We start from the raw sequence: 15,559 nt of genomic DNA on the forward strand, positions 1-15,559 counted from the left end.
TGATGATCTTTGAAAGACAGGGTCCTGAAAAAGAGACTTTTCTGTTTTGCTGACTTTATATTGACACTTCACATGGAGTTGACAGTGTGACGTGGTGAGGTTGGACCCAGGTGCAGAGAAGAGACCAGACAAGGAATCAGTGGTTAAAGATAAACATAATACTTTACTGAGAAACAGTAACCACAGGATCACAGTACACTTGGGGGGAAAAAACAGCAAACACTAAGTCTCAACCACTCACCCAGGACACAAAAGAACGCACACAGTAAACAATTCAAGCTTCTGCAAAGGACCACATAAAACACACCTCTTTTAACAGGGACACAATCATGAAATAATAACACACGCCTGAGTCCAATAAAAGTCTCTAGGGCGGTCTCTGCCGCCCTCTGGTGCCAGGAGGAACCATGTCAGACGGGCTGCTTCTGTCTGAATTAATTAAACTCAGACAAATGAATACGATTATAAAATATTATATATTGGTCACTGATACGTCGTTGACACAAGAGGTGAGGACTTGTGATTGATATACAAACAGACATGAAGGAATGAGACTTGGTGAACAAGATTGACAACTGACAGGTGGTCAAATTCCTGTATTGATGCCTGATACATATCATGCTCTTAGGGAGCTCCCTGAAAGGCTTTCCTGAAGCAATTTCCACCACATGATCCTGGCAGGCAGGTGCCTGACAAGCTGTCATGCCAGATTTTGTCACTCTTCATAGCAAAATAAATATGTTCATTTCATTATTGAACTCTTTAGCCAATGTGAAGATCATTTATTTCATTCATAAATGTGATTCAAATTAAACCAATAATACTATAATTTGGTGGGTGCTTATATTTGTTCCTATTTCACACATGTACAAGTGTGTATTAATACACATGTGAATTGGAATTATATATTTTTTTATATCCCAATTCTCCCCGAGACACCGTCAGCACAAGGGATATTTTCGACTTGAGCTGTTAAAATCAATGTTGATGTCACCCAAATGGCATATTCGCTTCGAAAGGGTATTTTCAGAAGTTTCGAAAACTTGCTTAAAGTGGAACTGACAGCATTTTATCAACATGGAATCTTATTAAAATCTGTTCAAATACATCCTCAGGAAGGATGACACCATTTTTTCTGTAAATCATGCAGCGCATTATGTCAAGTTTGCAGATTTTAGAGAAACAACAAATGTCGGTACAAGGCTTAAGGCTTACATTCTTGTTAATATAACTGTACTGTCCAATTTGCAGTAGCTATTACTGCAAAAAATGCCATGCTATTGTTTGAGGAGAGCTCCTAACAAGAAAACACTTTTTTCACCGGGATAGGTTTGATAAATTCACCTCTGAAGGTGAAATGTGTGTACTTACATTCTGAAATCTTGCTCTGATTTATCATCCAAAGAGTCCCAGAGATAACAGGAAGTGTCGTTTTGTTAGATAAAATCCTTTTTCATATCGTAAAAAGGTCCAGATAGCATGCACGATTGATTTTGTATTTCAACTCGTTCAATTTGCAAAGAAAGGAATCTGTGAAAATCTCACCCTAAACGTTGTTTCAACGAGTCAAATCACATTCGTATGCATTCCTTGGAGAGCCTAGAAGGTAACAAGACTTCACTATATCATTAGGGGTGTAGTATATCCTATAGGACACCATATTTGGTTAGAGAGCAACACCTTCATGGCATGCCGATGGCGCGGGCAGTCATCACTTGAACGACTGTATCGTTGTCAAATAAGCACCAATCGGAGTCAAACAAAGCTAGCTAGACAGCCAATGAGCTGGGCTTTACGGGAGTATCCAGAAAATGTCAAATGTAGCTACTAACCTTGTATGACAGCATACCTTCTAATTTTGGACTAAAATTATAAGGATATTCAGAGTTATGAAAACTGGTTGTTTTGCAAATGTTGAACTTATAATATGGCTACTAATACTTGGAAAGCTCAATCAAAGTCCAAGTATACAGATTTGATGATATTCTTGCAAAAAAAATGTAATATGAATGCGAATGTCTCCTTCATGATCTGCCCAAATGTACCTGGGGACTTCACACTAAAAGTATTGTCGTTCACTCATACTTCAAGTTATCCATCTGAAACTTTGCACACACACTGCTGCCATCTTGTGTACACTATCATAATTACAACCAGATTAATGGCTAGAACGGTGAACTTTCTCTGCATTTCAAAGGTTGTGGTAGAAAAAGACTGGTTGGTTTTTCTTTGTATTTTCTTCTACCAGATCTATTGTGTGATATTCTCCTACATTCAATTTACATTTCCACAAACTTCAAAGTGTTTCCTTTGAAATGGTACCAAGAATATGCATATCCTTGCTTCAGGGCCTGAGCTACATGCAGTTAGATTTGGATATGTCATTTCGGAGAAAATTGAAAAAAAGGGGACTATCCCTAAGAAGCTTAAACTAAGGCATTTGTGAAAATGATCTAGAAATATAGTGTGGGAAAAAGGCTGTGCTTTTGGACAATTAATAGACACTGCAGTAAATACAACCTAATAAAAACATCTGTCTTATCCAGGACCCAGAGTCTCCGCAGACCGGTGCGCCATAGCCAATCAGAGCTACGGTAGGCCTTTATGCAAACAAGCCATTTGCCACACAGGCCTGCCATCATTCACTGAACTGGACTGTGTGTTTACAGGAAGTTGCAACAGCGAGACTTTAGATCATTAGAACGCATTCCACAAAATACACCTGAATGAATTTCTGCAAATATGTTGCTAAGTCCTCTTACATTTGGGAACTTTACAGTCCTATTGATCAAACAACCATAAAAAGGTAGGCTATCTTTCCCTATATAAACATCAACAACATCAAGATCAACAACTACTGCTAGCCAAAGCAATATGAGCTAAAATCTAAAGAAAGGTACATCATGCCGGAAACCCTAGGCCCACTCCAATTCGCATACCGCCCCAACAGATCCACAGATGAGGCAATCTCAATCGCACTCCACACTGCCCTTTCCAGAAGAGGACTAAAGTACACACTCCTGAGGGGCCCCAGTGTTAAGGATCAGCATGGCAGAAGTGTTGCTTTTTTTTCACCTGTATTTAACCAGGTAGGGTAGTTGAGAACAAGTTCTCATTTACAACTGCGACCTGGCCAAGATAAAGCATAGCAGTGTGAACAGACAACAACCCAGAGTTACACATGGAGTAAACAATTAACAAGTCAATAACACAGTAGAAAAAAAAAATGTCTATATACATTGTGTGCAAAAGGCATGAGGAGGTAGGCAATAAATAGGCCATAGGAGCGAATAATTACAATTTAGCAGATTAACACTGGAGTGATAAATGATCAGATGATCATGTGCAAGTAGAGATACTGGTGTGCAAAAGAGCAGAAAAGTAAATAAATAAAAACAGTATGGGGATGAGGTAGGTAAATTGCGTGGGCTATTTACAGATGGACTATGTACAGCTGCAGCGATCGGTTAGCTTCTCAGATAGCAGATGTTTAAAGTTGGTGAGGGAAATAAAAGCATCTAACTTCAGCGATTTTTTCAATTCGTTCCAGTCACAGAGAAAAGAGTCGGCACGAGAATTTAACCCTGTGGTACCCCCATAGAGACTGCCAGAGGACCGGACAACATGCCCTCCGATTTGACACACTGAACTCTGTCTGCAAAGTAGTTGGTGAACCAGGCAGGGCAGTCATTAGAAAAACCGAGGCTACTGAGTCTGCCGATAAGAATATGGTGATTGACAGGTTATGATATCGTTTAGTACCTTGAGCGTGGCTGAGGTGCACCCGTGACCGGCTCGGAAACCGGATTGCACAGCGTAGAAGGTACGGTGGGATTCGAGATGGTCAGTGATCTGTTTGTTGACTTGGCTTTCGAAGACCTTAGATAGGCAGGGCAGGATGGATATAGGTCTGTAACAGTTTGGGTCCAGGGTGTCTCCCCCTTTGAAGATGGGGATGACCGTGGCAGCTTTCCAATCCTTGGGGATCTCAGACGATACGAAAGAGAGGTTGAACAGGCTGGTAATAGGGGTTGCGACAATGGCGGCGGATAGTTTCAGAAATAGAGGGTCCAGATTGTCAAACCCAGCTGATTTGTATGGGTCCAGGGGGCAGCCTGTCAATAAGTCCAGGATCCAGTTGCAAAGGGAGGTGTTAAGTCCCAGAGTCCTTAGCTTAGTGATGAGCTTTGTGGGCACTATGGTGTTGAACACTGAGCTATAGTCAGTGAACAGCATTCTCACATAAGTGTTCCTTTTGTCCAGGTGAGAAAGGGCAGTGTGGAGTGTGATTGAGATTGCATCATCTGTGGATCTGTTGGGGTGGTGGGCGAATTGGAGTGGGTCTAGGGTGTCCGGGAGGATGCTGTTGATGTGAGCCATGACCAGCCTTTCAAAGCACTTCATGGCTACCGATTTGAGTGCCACGGACGGTAATCATTTAGGCAGGTTACCTTCGCTTCCTTGGGCACAGGGACTATGGTGGTCTGCTTAAAACATGTAGGTATTACAGACTCAGTCAGGGAGAGGTTGAAAATGTCAGTGAAGACATTTGACAGTTGGTCTGCACATGCTTTGAGTACACATCCTGGTAATCAGTCTGGCCCAGCAGCTTTGTGAATGATGGTCTGTTTAACTTATCTCGGGTAGGGGGCATTATTTTCACCTCTGGATGAAAATCTTGCCCAAAGTAAACTACCTGCCACTGAGGCCCAGAAGCTAGGATATGCATATATTTGAATAGAAAATGCTCTAAAGTTTCCAGAACTGTTAAAATATTGTCTGTGAGTATAACAGAACTGATTTGGCAAGAGAAAACATGAAAAAAATCCATCCAGGACGTAGGATTGTTTTATTTTTGTCATTTTCTATTCAATGCCATTACAGTATCCATTGACTTAGGACTCAAATTGCACTTCCTATGCCTTCCACTAGATGTCAACAGTCTTTAGAAATTGTGTCAGGCTTGTATTCTGAAAAATGAGGGAGTAAGACCAGTCTGAATGAGTGGACCCTACAGTGTCACAGAGCTTTTTCATGCGCAATCCCGAGAGCGCACCTTTCTTGTTTACCTTTTATATTGACAACGTAATTGTCCGGTTGAAATATTATTGATTATTTACGCTAAAAACAACCTGAGGATTTGAATATAAACATCATTTGACATGTTTCTATGAACTTTACGGATACAATTTGGATTTGTTGTCTGCCTGTTGTGACTGCGTTTGAGCCTGTGGATTACTGAAGAAAACGCGCAAACAAAACAGAGGTTTTTGGATATAAAGAGAGACTTTATCGAACTAAACTAACATCTATTGAGTAAATTAATGTCTTCTGAGTGCAACCATATGAAGACCATCAAAGGTAAGTGATTAATTGTATCTCTATTTCTGACTTGTGTAACTCTTCTACTTGGCTGGTTACTTGGCTGTAATGATTTGTCTGCTGGGCTATGTTTTCAGATAATCGCATGGTATGCTTTCGCCGTAAAGCTCATCTTTAAACCTATGTATAACACTTGTATGTTTTCTGAATTTTTATAATCAGTATTTCTGTTTTTGAATTTCGCACTCTGCAATTTCACTGGATGTTGGTCAGGTGGGACGCTACCGTCCCACGTACCCTAGTGAGGTTAAAGGTTTTGTTCACATCGGCTACCGAGAGCGTTATCACACAGTCATCCAGAACAGCTGGTGTTCTCGTGCATGCTTCAGTGTTGCTTGCCTCGAAAAGAGCATAAATTCCTAGCCTTAAATCCGTCTGTTTTTGTCCAAAATATTGAGTCATTGAAAATTAAACAGTGCATCCCGAATGGAGGCAGCAAACACTGTTTTTTTAATGTATTTTTAAAACCTCTTATAAAGTTGGTTTTGTAGCATAAACTGGTATTTTATATTTTTGACTGATATTATGACTTTCTGTTTGTTTCATATCTGCAAAGCAGTTAAAACACTCTCAGTTCCACTATAAATTACACAGCACACAATACAGTATGAGTATCAATTGTGTCCCTGAAGCATCATTAGTCACTTAGCAATGGATATGAAGGAGATGTGTCAAGTGCTTCCATGGCGACAAATTATGTCACGTGACACCTTTTAACCAATTAAGTTCAGACTAGGATATGATCATCAGAAACATACTGTATTTGACAGAAGCCACAATGACCCAACTCCCTTTGTGTATGGCTCTATTTGTCAGCTGTCATGCCAATCATGTTATTGTGCAAAAAAGTTTTGAAGGTGATAGAGGTCTTATAAACTCTCAGGCAGAATAATGGATGTTGAATGCATTTGACACCTCATGTGTGACAACAGATATTTTTGATTAATGTGTATGGACAGCAAGTTTTGCACAACCATTGTAAGGTACACTCTTAAGAAAAAGAAGAACCAAAAAGGGTTCTTCTTCTGTCCCCATAGAAGAACCTTCTGAAGAACCCTATTTGGTTCCAGGAAGAACCCATTTAGGTTCCATGTAGAACCTTTAAATAGGGTTCTACATGGAACCCAAAAGGTTTCTACCTGGAACCAAAAATTATTATTCTATGGGGACAGCCGAAGAACCCTGTTCGAATCCTTTTTTCTAAGAGTACAGCAGCACATTTCCTTTTAATTATTGCTCCTTTTCCTTGTGCCTTGTATTGGGAAGACATTTTGCCTTATTTCTGCTTTACTATACTGCTGTACTCAGAGAAAAAGGGTTCCAAAAGGGTTCTTCGACTGTCTCCATAGAATATCACTTTTGGGTTCCATGTAGAACCTTTACAGAGGGTTCTACATGGAACCAAAACATATTATTCTATGGGGACAGCCGAAGAACCCTTTTGGAACCCTTTTTTCTAAGAGTGTAGTGTCCAACTGTTGAGAAATTGTTGTGCCTTGAAGTGTAATCAAAACGTTATTATATTTAATCCATGGGATGACGATGTGTAGAATGTGCGTGGAAGGTTCTCTATTGTCATCGAATACTAGTAAAAGTCATCAGTGCAGATTTGTTTGTCCTCATGACCTTTCATACATTGTGTTTCCAAAGCTGAATTAACAATATAATAACTGCTCCAGAAAATGAAAGCTGAATTAACAATATAATAACTACTGTATAAAATAAAAGCCCTCCTCTTCTTTAAAATGTTGCACCCACTTTTCAGAACATCATGATCTCATAACTACTACTACTCAATCAAATTATAAGGTTATAAATCCATTATAAACTATTGCCCCCCCCCCTATAATGTAAAATAGATTGACAAACAAGGATTTGAATGATTGTAGAATAGATGGATCATACATTTCAATCTAACAAAACCTCCCAAAACATCCATTGTCTTGGATTGAAGGTCCAGCCGAAGTTGGCACAGGACAGTGAGCGAATAGCAATTATTGCTGAGTGGTGTTTGGGTTTTTTCTCAATTTCTTTTTTAACAGTGTTGTTCATTGGAGTGTGAAAACTAGGCTGCGAGGAAGAGGCAGTCTGAGCAGAAATAAAAAGGTCTTCCCAATACAAGGCACAAGGAAAAGGAGCAAGAATTAAAATGAAATTGCTGCTGTACTTGAAATAACCACTGTGTTTTTAGTACTGTTTGTGAAGATTTAAGAGTTGGCTAATGAACAGGTATTGGTTTCAGTTGCTGGGAGGCTATTGGAATAAACCGAGATGGAACTGGACTTAAAATGCCTGAGGTGTTTGGTGGAACAATCATGTGTCCATGGTCTGAGGTACTTTACCTAAATTGCTTCACCTGCAGCGACCCACTCCATCACCAAACCTGCTTCCCATAAAGACTTCATTATGATCGGGAAATACAGATAGCACAGCATGTCGGTAAAGATTGATTTGAAAGATAACTGTACTGTCACCTCCCAAATTATTGGCACCCTTGATGAAGATGAGCAAAAAAAGACTGTATCAAATAAATAACACAAATACCCAGCTATATTGCGTGCCCAACAAATGTGAAAATTACATTATTTTAGACTAATACAATTACTCAGAGAAAAAAAATCCAAAGTAGACTCCAGATGTATAATGCATACTCAAGGGTTCTTCATCCTCCAGGGTTCTTCATCCTCCAAGGTTCTTCATCCTCCAAGGTTCTTCATCCAGGGTTCTTTATACTCCAGGGTTCTTCATCACCCAGGGTTCTTCATCCAGGGTTCTTCCTCCTCCTAGGTTCTTCATCCAGGGTTATTCATCCAGGGTTCTTCAGTCTTCAGGGTTCTTCATCCTCCAGGGTTCTTCATCCAGGGTTCTTCCTCCTCCAAAGTTCTTCATCCTCCAAGGTTCTTCATCCAGGGTTCTTTATACTCCAGGGTTCTTTATACTCCAGGGTGCTTTATACTCCAGGGTTCTTTATACTCCAGGATTTTTTATACTCCAGGGTTCTCTATACTCCAGGGTTTTTTATACTCCAGGGTTCTTCCTCCTTCAAGGTTCTTCATCCAGGGTTCTTTATACTCCAGGGTTCTTTATACTCCAGGGTTCTTCATCCCCCAGGGTTCTTCATCCTCCAGCATTCTTCATCTTCCAGGGTTCTTCATCCTCCAGCGTTCTTCATCTTCCCGGGTTCTTCATCCACCAGCGGTCTTCATCCTCCAGGGTTCTTCATCCTCCAAATTGAACATCCATGCTTGCAAACACAAAGCAGACACAGAAAGTTAATGCACATGTTTGCACGCTGTGGAATATGCACTTAGCTTGTTGTTAAACCATTTAAACCAGCAGAATGGAGCAATACAGCCATTCTGAAAATATATCAAAATGTGTGATGATTACTCAAGGCATCTGTGAAGTAAATGGGCTAGAGTAGCTAAATTAACCCTGCAAAATATAAAACAAACTGCTTTCGAATTGAGTATGACATTGTATAACTCCAGCTAGAGTAAACCATGTGTGTGACTTTACAACACAAATATTAACCATTTGATCTGGTATGTGCATTCCTACCAGTTAATTCACTCTGTAATGATTCCTGAAGTCATGCAGTGCATATGTTCCATTGTTACTAACAGCGGCCCATGTGTTTCATTTTGATGGAGGTGTTGGGTCACTTGGTTGAAATTAGAATCTTATTTTCTTCCAGGCTGACCGGTATGAATCTACCTTCCCCTGTCATCAGCAGCAAGAACTGGCTACGGCTACATTTCACATCTGACAGCAACCATCGACGGAAAGGATTTAGTGCCCAGTACCAAGGTAAGGGGTCAGTGTCGGAGGGCTAGGAGAGATCCCTTCCCATTGCAGGCAGTCATCAGTGCACATGGCAGTGAGTTCTTTGCCAGAGTTCAGCTAAACATGATGTCTTGGCCTGACCTGAATTCTGCCAGCACACAGTTCACAGGTATTTGTCTGGTTTATTTTACGAAGTTCAGCATGGCTTGAGGCCCTCCAGGCTTAGTCACTAAGTGTAGTCTTAAGATACTTCTGACTAAAAGAGAGTTGGGAAACTAAACCCAGTCTGCACATTATATTTCAATTATTTAGGATTTGTGTGTATTTTCCGGTAAAATTACTATACTCCTTTTATTAATACCTGGCAAGGGGATGAAGTCATACTGGAGAGAGGATAACTCACACTGAACCTATTTTAGCTTTCTCAGGGTTTAATTAGCTTCCCTGCATGTCATAATTACCAGATTAGATTCCGAGTTGTATCCAAATCCAAATTGGCTCCCGCTGACAAAAATGCAGGCTACGCATCAAGTGCACTGCCTGCTGGGTACTGAGCCCAGTGGTGTTAGGTGACTGTGTGGCCACCACTATTCACAAGCTGGCCCTCCCTTGCCCTGCACAACAAATGACTCCTGTGCCTTGGATGTACTGATCCATAAAGACTAAATACCACAGACCCAATAAGGCTGGTTGATGTTTATTGGGATGAATCTTGTCCTGGAGGCAGAGCTGAGCAATCTCCACTAGATGGGCCAGCTGCAAAGTCAAAATTGGCTATACATCGTAAAAAATCATAAAAACAAACATTTGCTTTTTGGTCTAAATTTAAGATTAGGTTTGGGTATAAGGTTAGCGGTGTGGTTATGGTTAGGTTTAAAATCAGATTTTATAACTTTGTGGCTGTGCCAGCTAGTGACTACCCTGCAGAGCTGCCTACATTGCATGTGTCATCCCAATAAATTCCAACTTGCAAGAGCACGGAAGCCTGGGCACATTGGCACCCTCCTGGCCCTCTGCAATCACCTGGAGGACAGCTTGACATCTCTGCTTGTGAACTTCTACAGTAAACCCCATCTTCAAAGGATTTGGGGGAGGCAGGGAGGGACAGAGAGAGAGAGGGGGAAGCTGCTTGCATAGCAAGGAATCTCACAGAAGTGTTTCCACGTTGTGACAGATTTTCTTTCAGCCTTTGCTCTTAGGGTGTTTTGCTAATTAATATAATAATAATATATCATATATGCTAATTACATGAATGGATTATAATGTGCTCTATTTTCTCTCTTCAACAGTGAAAAAGGCCATTGAGCTGAAGTCAAGAGGGGTGAAAATGCTTCCAAGCAAAGACACAAACCACAAAAATGCTGTTTGTAAGTACTTTCTTATGCTCACGGAGGTTCCGTTTTTACCCACATTACATTTATAATCGCACTATCATAAAATCAAGCATATCTTAAATAGTGTTTTCTTTCCCCAGGCAGTCCAAACAGTCCAGAATTGTACACTTATGATAAGCATTTTAAATTACGATAAGAATTTAGGATGTGATATTTATTATTTTATTCACATCCCCATTAGCTGTTGCAGAAGCTACAGAGTCAAACGAAGTAGGTTTTCTTACAAAGTTAAGTCAAACTGAGTGATATTTCATCCTACGGATCTACACATACATTAGACAAGCCCTCTTTGTGTAAAAATTCATGCCATCTGTATCGGTCCATTGACAGTTATATGATCAATGTAAATATGTGCATAATTCTATTGCACAATTGCTATTCATTACCCAGGGGGTATACTAACAGATTTTATCTGTCAGATTTATTATATACTAAATCCACCCAGTCTGACGTATGCATATGCATGGTGATCAGGTGGTTCCCAATGTGATGTGTGTATGGATACAGATGGAGGATCTTAATTTGAGACAGTTTGCTACAGCATGAAAATGAACCTGCAGCAACAGGAAATGAATTATCATGTTATTATTATATTATTAATTAATGGACATTTTTGTCGTGGTTGCTACAGTTTCCTCAAGGGAAATCATGTCTGAAATGTCAAAGTGGGTGATCAAATTAAGATCCTACATCTGTATGTATGTGCGCATACAATCTCTTTGACATGACAAATATCCACCTTTGATCAAAACGCTGTTACAAGAAATACATTGAACTTTTTTAATTCGCACTGGCTAGTGGCCCAAAATGCATTTCAAACCCAGCTAGTACCTCTACTGAGTTTCCAGGGAAGAAATGTCTCCATACAATTAAGGTCATAGTATTTTTTTTTACAGATATTTTTTTAAAGTGGTAGTATGTTTGATTATCAGTTAGACATGAGTAGCTATCACACATAATTCTGTGCATAATTGATCATGATGATTTTCACACATCCATATGTACACACATACCATAATCCAATTTAGAGTGTTTGCTTAGCATTTAATGTCTGCACAATTTCCATAATGTGTTTTCCAAAAGATGCCCTTGATGCTATCTATAATGGTATGGGGGAAACAACCCCCTCTTTAACACCACATTAAATTGTATTAATAATTTGTTCCACGCTATGCTTCATAAAGCCTGTTCTATTGCAATTAGTGTTACTAAATGGCTGACTTTGCAAAAGTGAGGCACCATTTCTAATCTAGAATTTACATTTCAGGTACAATATATGGTGATCCTGGATGGATAAACAAATAGCAATTATAAAAACACTATTTTGTGACGCTGGTGTAAGGCAACCTTGTCAACTCGGTAACATAATGCAGTGTATAAAACAAGTCCACTTTATATACTTGAATAGCATCAATAGGCTCAGGTAATTATTAACCAAGTTTGTAACTCTTAACTGCCATTAAAACATTATAAATTCTGCAAAGGCAGAATTGATGTGGTCATTCATATATGAATATGCATATTATCACCATCACCAGACACTTTTAGAGGGGATTAAGTTCAGGTCCTGACTCACTGTGGTTATTAAAGATCCCATGGTGCTCATTTAAAGAGCAGAGGTGTAAAATCATGCACTCTGGCCAAACCCTGGATGTATAGCCAGCCTTCTCCTCATATCCTCCAAGACATCTAATTACTACAGTTAAATTTCAGTTGGACAGAATTATTTTAATCTTCATTGAAAAGGCAGATTTTTTGTAAATTTTGCTGATGGCTGGAAAGATGTCTGACATTGATCACCGAGATGGCTTCTAATTTTTCACGGGGTAAAAATTCCAACCACCTACACAGTGTGGAGCCTGTGTTTGCCATCAAAGGGGTATCCCCATTGGACCAAGAATGAATTGATACTGATCCAAACTGGCTGCCCACCTCTGTAAATTGTTTGCCAGCTTTTTAAAACTAGACTAGATCCAATGCTTAGGATAACAACATAATATAGAAGGGAAATAAATGCTTCCACAGTTTATTGCAGAATTATCTGCGGGAGAATACAATAGTGTGTGGTTATTAATTACCCTTCCTTTTGATGGTCTCCAATTCCCGATCAAAAGAAGCACCTCTACCTGCACAAGTTTAGCAGATTGATTGCATGTGGGATGAAAGAGTTCTTTGTTCTATTGTGATTAACGTTGGGTAGCAGAAAAATGCAGGCCTAAAGGAAGAAGTTTATTATTCAAGCTACATTGGTCACTATCTAAAATTGTCTTAGCTTTACCTATAACATACTGTACAGTAGTAGATAATGTAATAGGTACTGTATCTACAGTAGATACTATATATTTTTTTACTTTTATTTTACTAGGCAAGTCAGTCAAGAACAAATTCAAATTTCAATGACAGCCTAGGAACAGTGGGTTAACTGCCTGTTCAGGGGCAGAACGACAGATTTGTAACTTGTCAGCTCGGGGATTTGAACTTGCAACCTTTCGGTTACTAGTCCAACACTCTAACCACTAGGCTACCCTGCCGCCCCAAAGATGACTGACATTGATCAGATTCTGTAGATTCTGTAGACCATCGTACATACAGTAGTAGATACAGTAGATACTGTAGTAATCATTTAGTAGATATTGTAGATACTGTAGTAGATATTGTAGTAGATACTGTAGATACCATCGTAGATACAGTAGTAGATATTGTAGTAGATACTGTAGATACCATCGTAGATACTGTATTAGATATTGTAGTAGATACTGTAGATACCATCGTAGATACTGTAGTAGATACTGTATTAGATACTTTAGTACGTGAATCTTTCTGAGTGTTGTCTGTTGTATCATGATGACCTCACTGAATACCATCACAAGCATATTCAGTGTTACTTCAAATCCCAAACTAGGCAGCCATGGAAACAGTTCAAACAGATGAACAAATCTATAAAATATAGTCACTGTAGTTATATTTATAATGAAATCATTCTCAGAAAATACAAGGATTTTACAAATTGGTATCTGTGTGTGCAGCAAAGTTCAGTTTGTTTTCGGTGACAGTACCCAAATATTTATCTAAAAGAAGCCAATCCGGGGATCTTGAATGATAGTAGTCCAGCAGCCATTGGTGGAGTGGGAAGTTTACCTTTCGCAGCAGAAGTGAGCTATGTGGGCTTCATCATTGATTATAACAGTAGTCTAGAGTAGTGTCGAAGTGGGGAGGCTGTGAGAGGAATGGATGCTTTGTTGTAGTTCTCTCTGTTATAAATTCCCTGCTAAAAAAACACACTGACCGACAAAATAGCTTTATTAACATAAGAAATAAAACTAGTATGAAAGTAAAGTCATGATCCTTTTCATTTTCAAACCAAAGTCCTAACACAGAAAAGTAGAGTAAGATTATCACTGGGCAGAACAGGAAACAGAAATGGTGGTGCAAACAGACAAAAGTTTGATTGGATGGTGGAACTTTTTAAAACTAACATCAGCATTCACAGGAGCTGACATTTGAAGACAACATCAAACAGAAATACATGACAGTTGATCAAAAGGGATAGCAATGGCTGTCCATGCCGCTCACTCCATCAACACATTCTCTGACCTTGACTTGAAATGAACATTTTAGCATTATTATTGCACCGGATTTCATGGGATAGGGTTAAAACATTCTCAAATGCACTTGTATGATCTTCATTTGATCACTCTTATAGTGTATTCCAGGTTTAAAAAGGCTTCTAAAGTTTGTAATTTCAGACTTTATTTGCCCTAACAAAAAATGTATCAACCCCTACAAAAAAATGACCATTAATTATAATCCACATTTCCTGTTGCTGCAGGATTACTTTCCTGCTGTGGCATACTGGTTCAAATAAAAATCCTACATCTGTACGTATCCTCCAATATACGATTTCTCGCATGTAGCATGTTGATTTTTTTATAGAAAGTAATGGTCACTAAAACCAAAGCCACATGGTACATTGAGAGTTCACGCATAGAAATTGTTTACAGAATGAAAGGATTCTGTAGTATGTGATTACTGTGCAGTGCATCAAAAGGAATGGATGGAAAAAGGGCAACAACAATTTATTTTTGTTTTTTTCCAATGCCTTTTGCACCAGCTTTTTGTGACCAAGTTAAAATGATGTGTAAGATGACCTAATGTGGTTCTGGGCCCGTAAACAAACTGAGGTTATGTGACAGAATGATGCAGAAATTAAGGTGAGAACACAAACACACACTGGCACAGGAATGGTGGAAGAGGATATGCTATGAAGCATGACCTTTTCACAGTTTGTTTTCGTTATATTGCCACGAGCAGTGAATCATTAAAGCTCCTGTCATCACAAGGTGGAAATACATATTTCATATCTGAATGCAACCCATACAAATGTTATGATGAAACATTTACTTGTAGAGGCTGTTTTATTTCTATAGCTGTTGACCCACCTGTTCATTTATTTCTCTTTAAGCAAAGCTTATTATCAAGTTCACTATAAAAATAGATTATTATTTTGATAAATGCACCTATCCAACTCTTGGTAAGAAAATGGTCATACAATTTACAGAACTTCTTACGTAAATTTGCAATTGTGCATATGCTAACATACGAAACAGACCTTTCCTAATATTGAGTTTCACCCCCTTTTGCCTTCAGAAAAGCCTCAGTTCGTTGGGGCATGGACTCTACAAGGTGTCGACAGCGTTCCACAGGGATGATGGCCCATGTTGACTCCAATGCTTCCTACAGTTGTATCAAGTTGGCTGGATGTCCTTTGTGTGGTGGAACATTCTTGATACACACGGGAAACTGTTGAGCGTGAAAAACCCAGCAGTGTTGTAGTTCTTGACAAACTGGTGTGCTTAGCGCCTAATACCATACCCCGTTCAAAGGCACTTACATCTTTGTCTTGCCCATTCACCCTATGAATGGCACACATACACAATCCATGTCTAAAATGTCTCAAGGCTTAAAAATCATGATTTAACTTCTCTGGGATATGTGGG

The 15,559-nt window shown here is 39.3% G+C and overlaps 1 protein-coding gene across 1 annotated transcript in view; it reads left to right on the forward strand.

The window, feature by feature from the left end:
- The window catches only part of LOC115144502 (CUB and sushi domain-containing protein 1-like), a 415,143-nt gene that overhangs the window by 256,470 nt on the left and 143,114 nt on the right, over window positions 1-15,559 (forward strand). Inside the window, 2 exon segments of the mRNA XM_065002644.1 lie at window positions 9,080-9,192; window positions 10,458-10,535. Of these exon segments, the coding sequence (XP_064858716.1) occupies window positions 9,080-9,192; window positions 10,458-10,535 (191 nt within the window).

The sequence above is a fragment of the Oncorhynchus nerka genome, linkage group LG16 (assembly GCF_034236695.1).
Source record: "Oncorhynchus nerka isolate Pitt River linkage group LG16, Oner_Uvic_2.0, whole genome shotgun sequence".
Lineage (NCBI taxonomy): Eukaryota > Metazoa > Chordata > Actinopteri > Salmoniformes > Salmonidae > Oncorhynchus > Oncorhynchus nerka.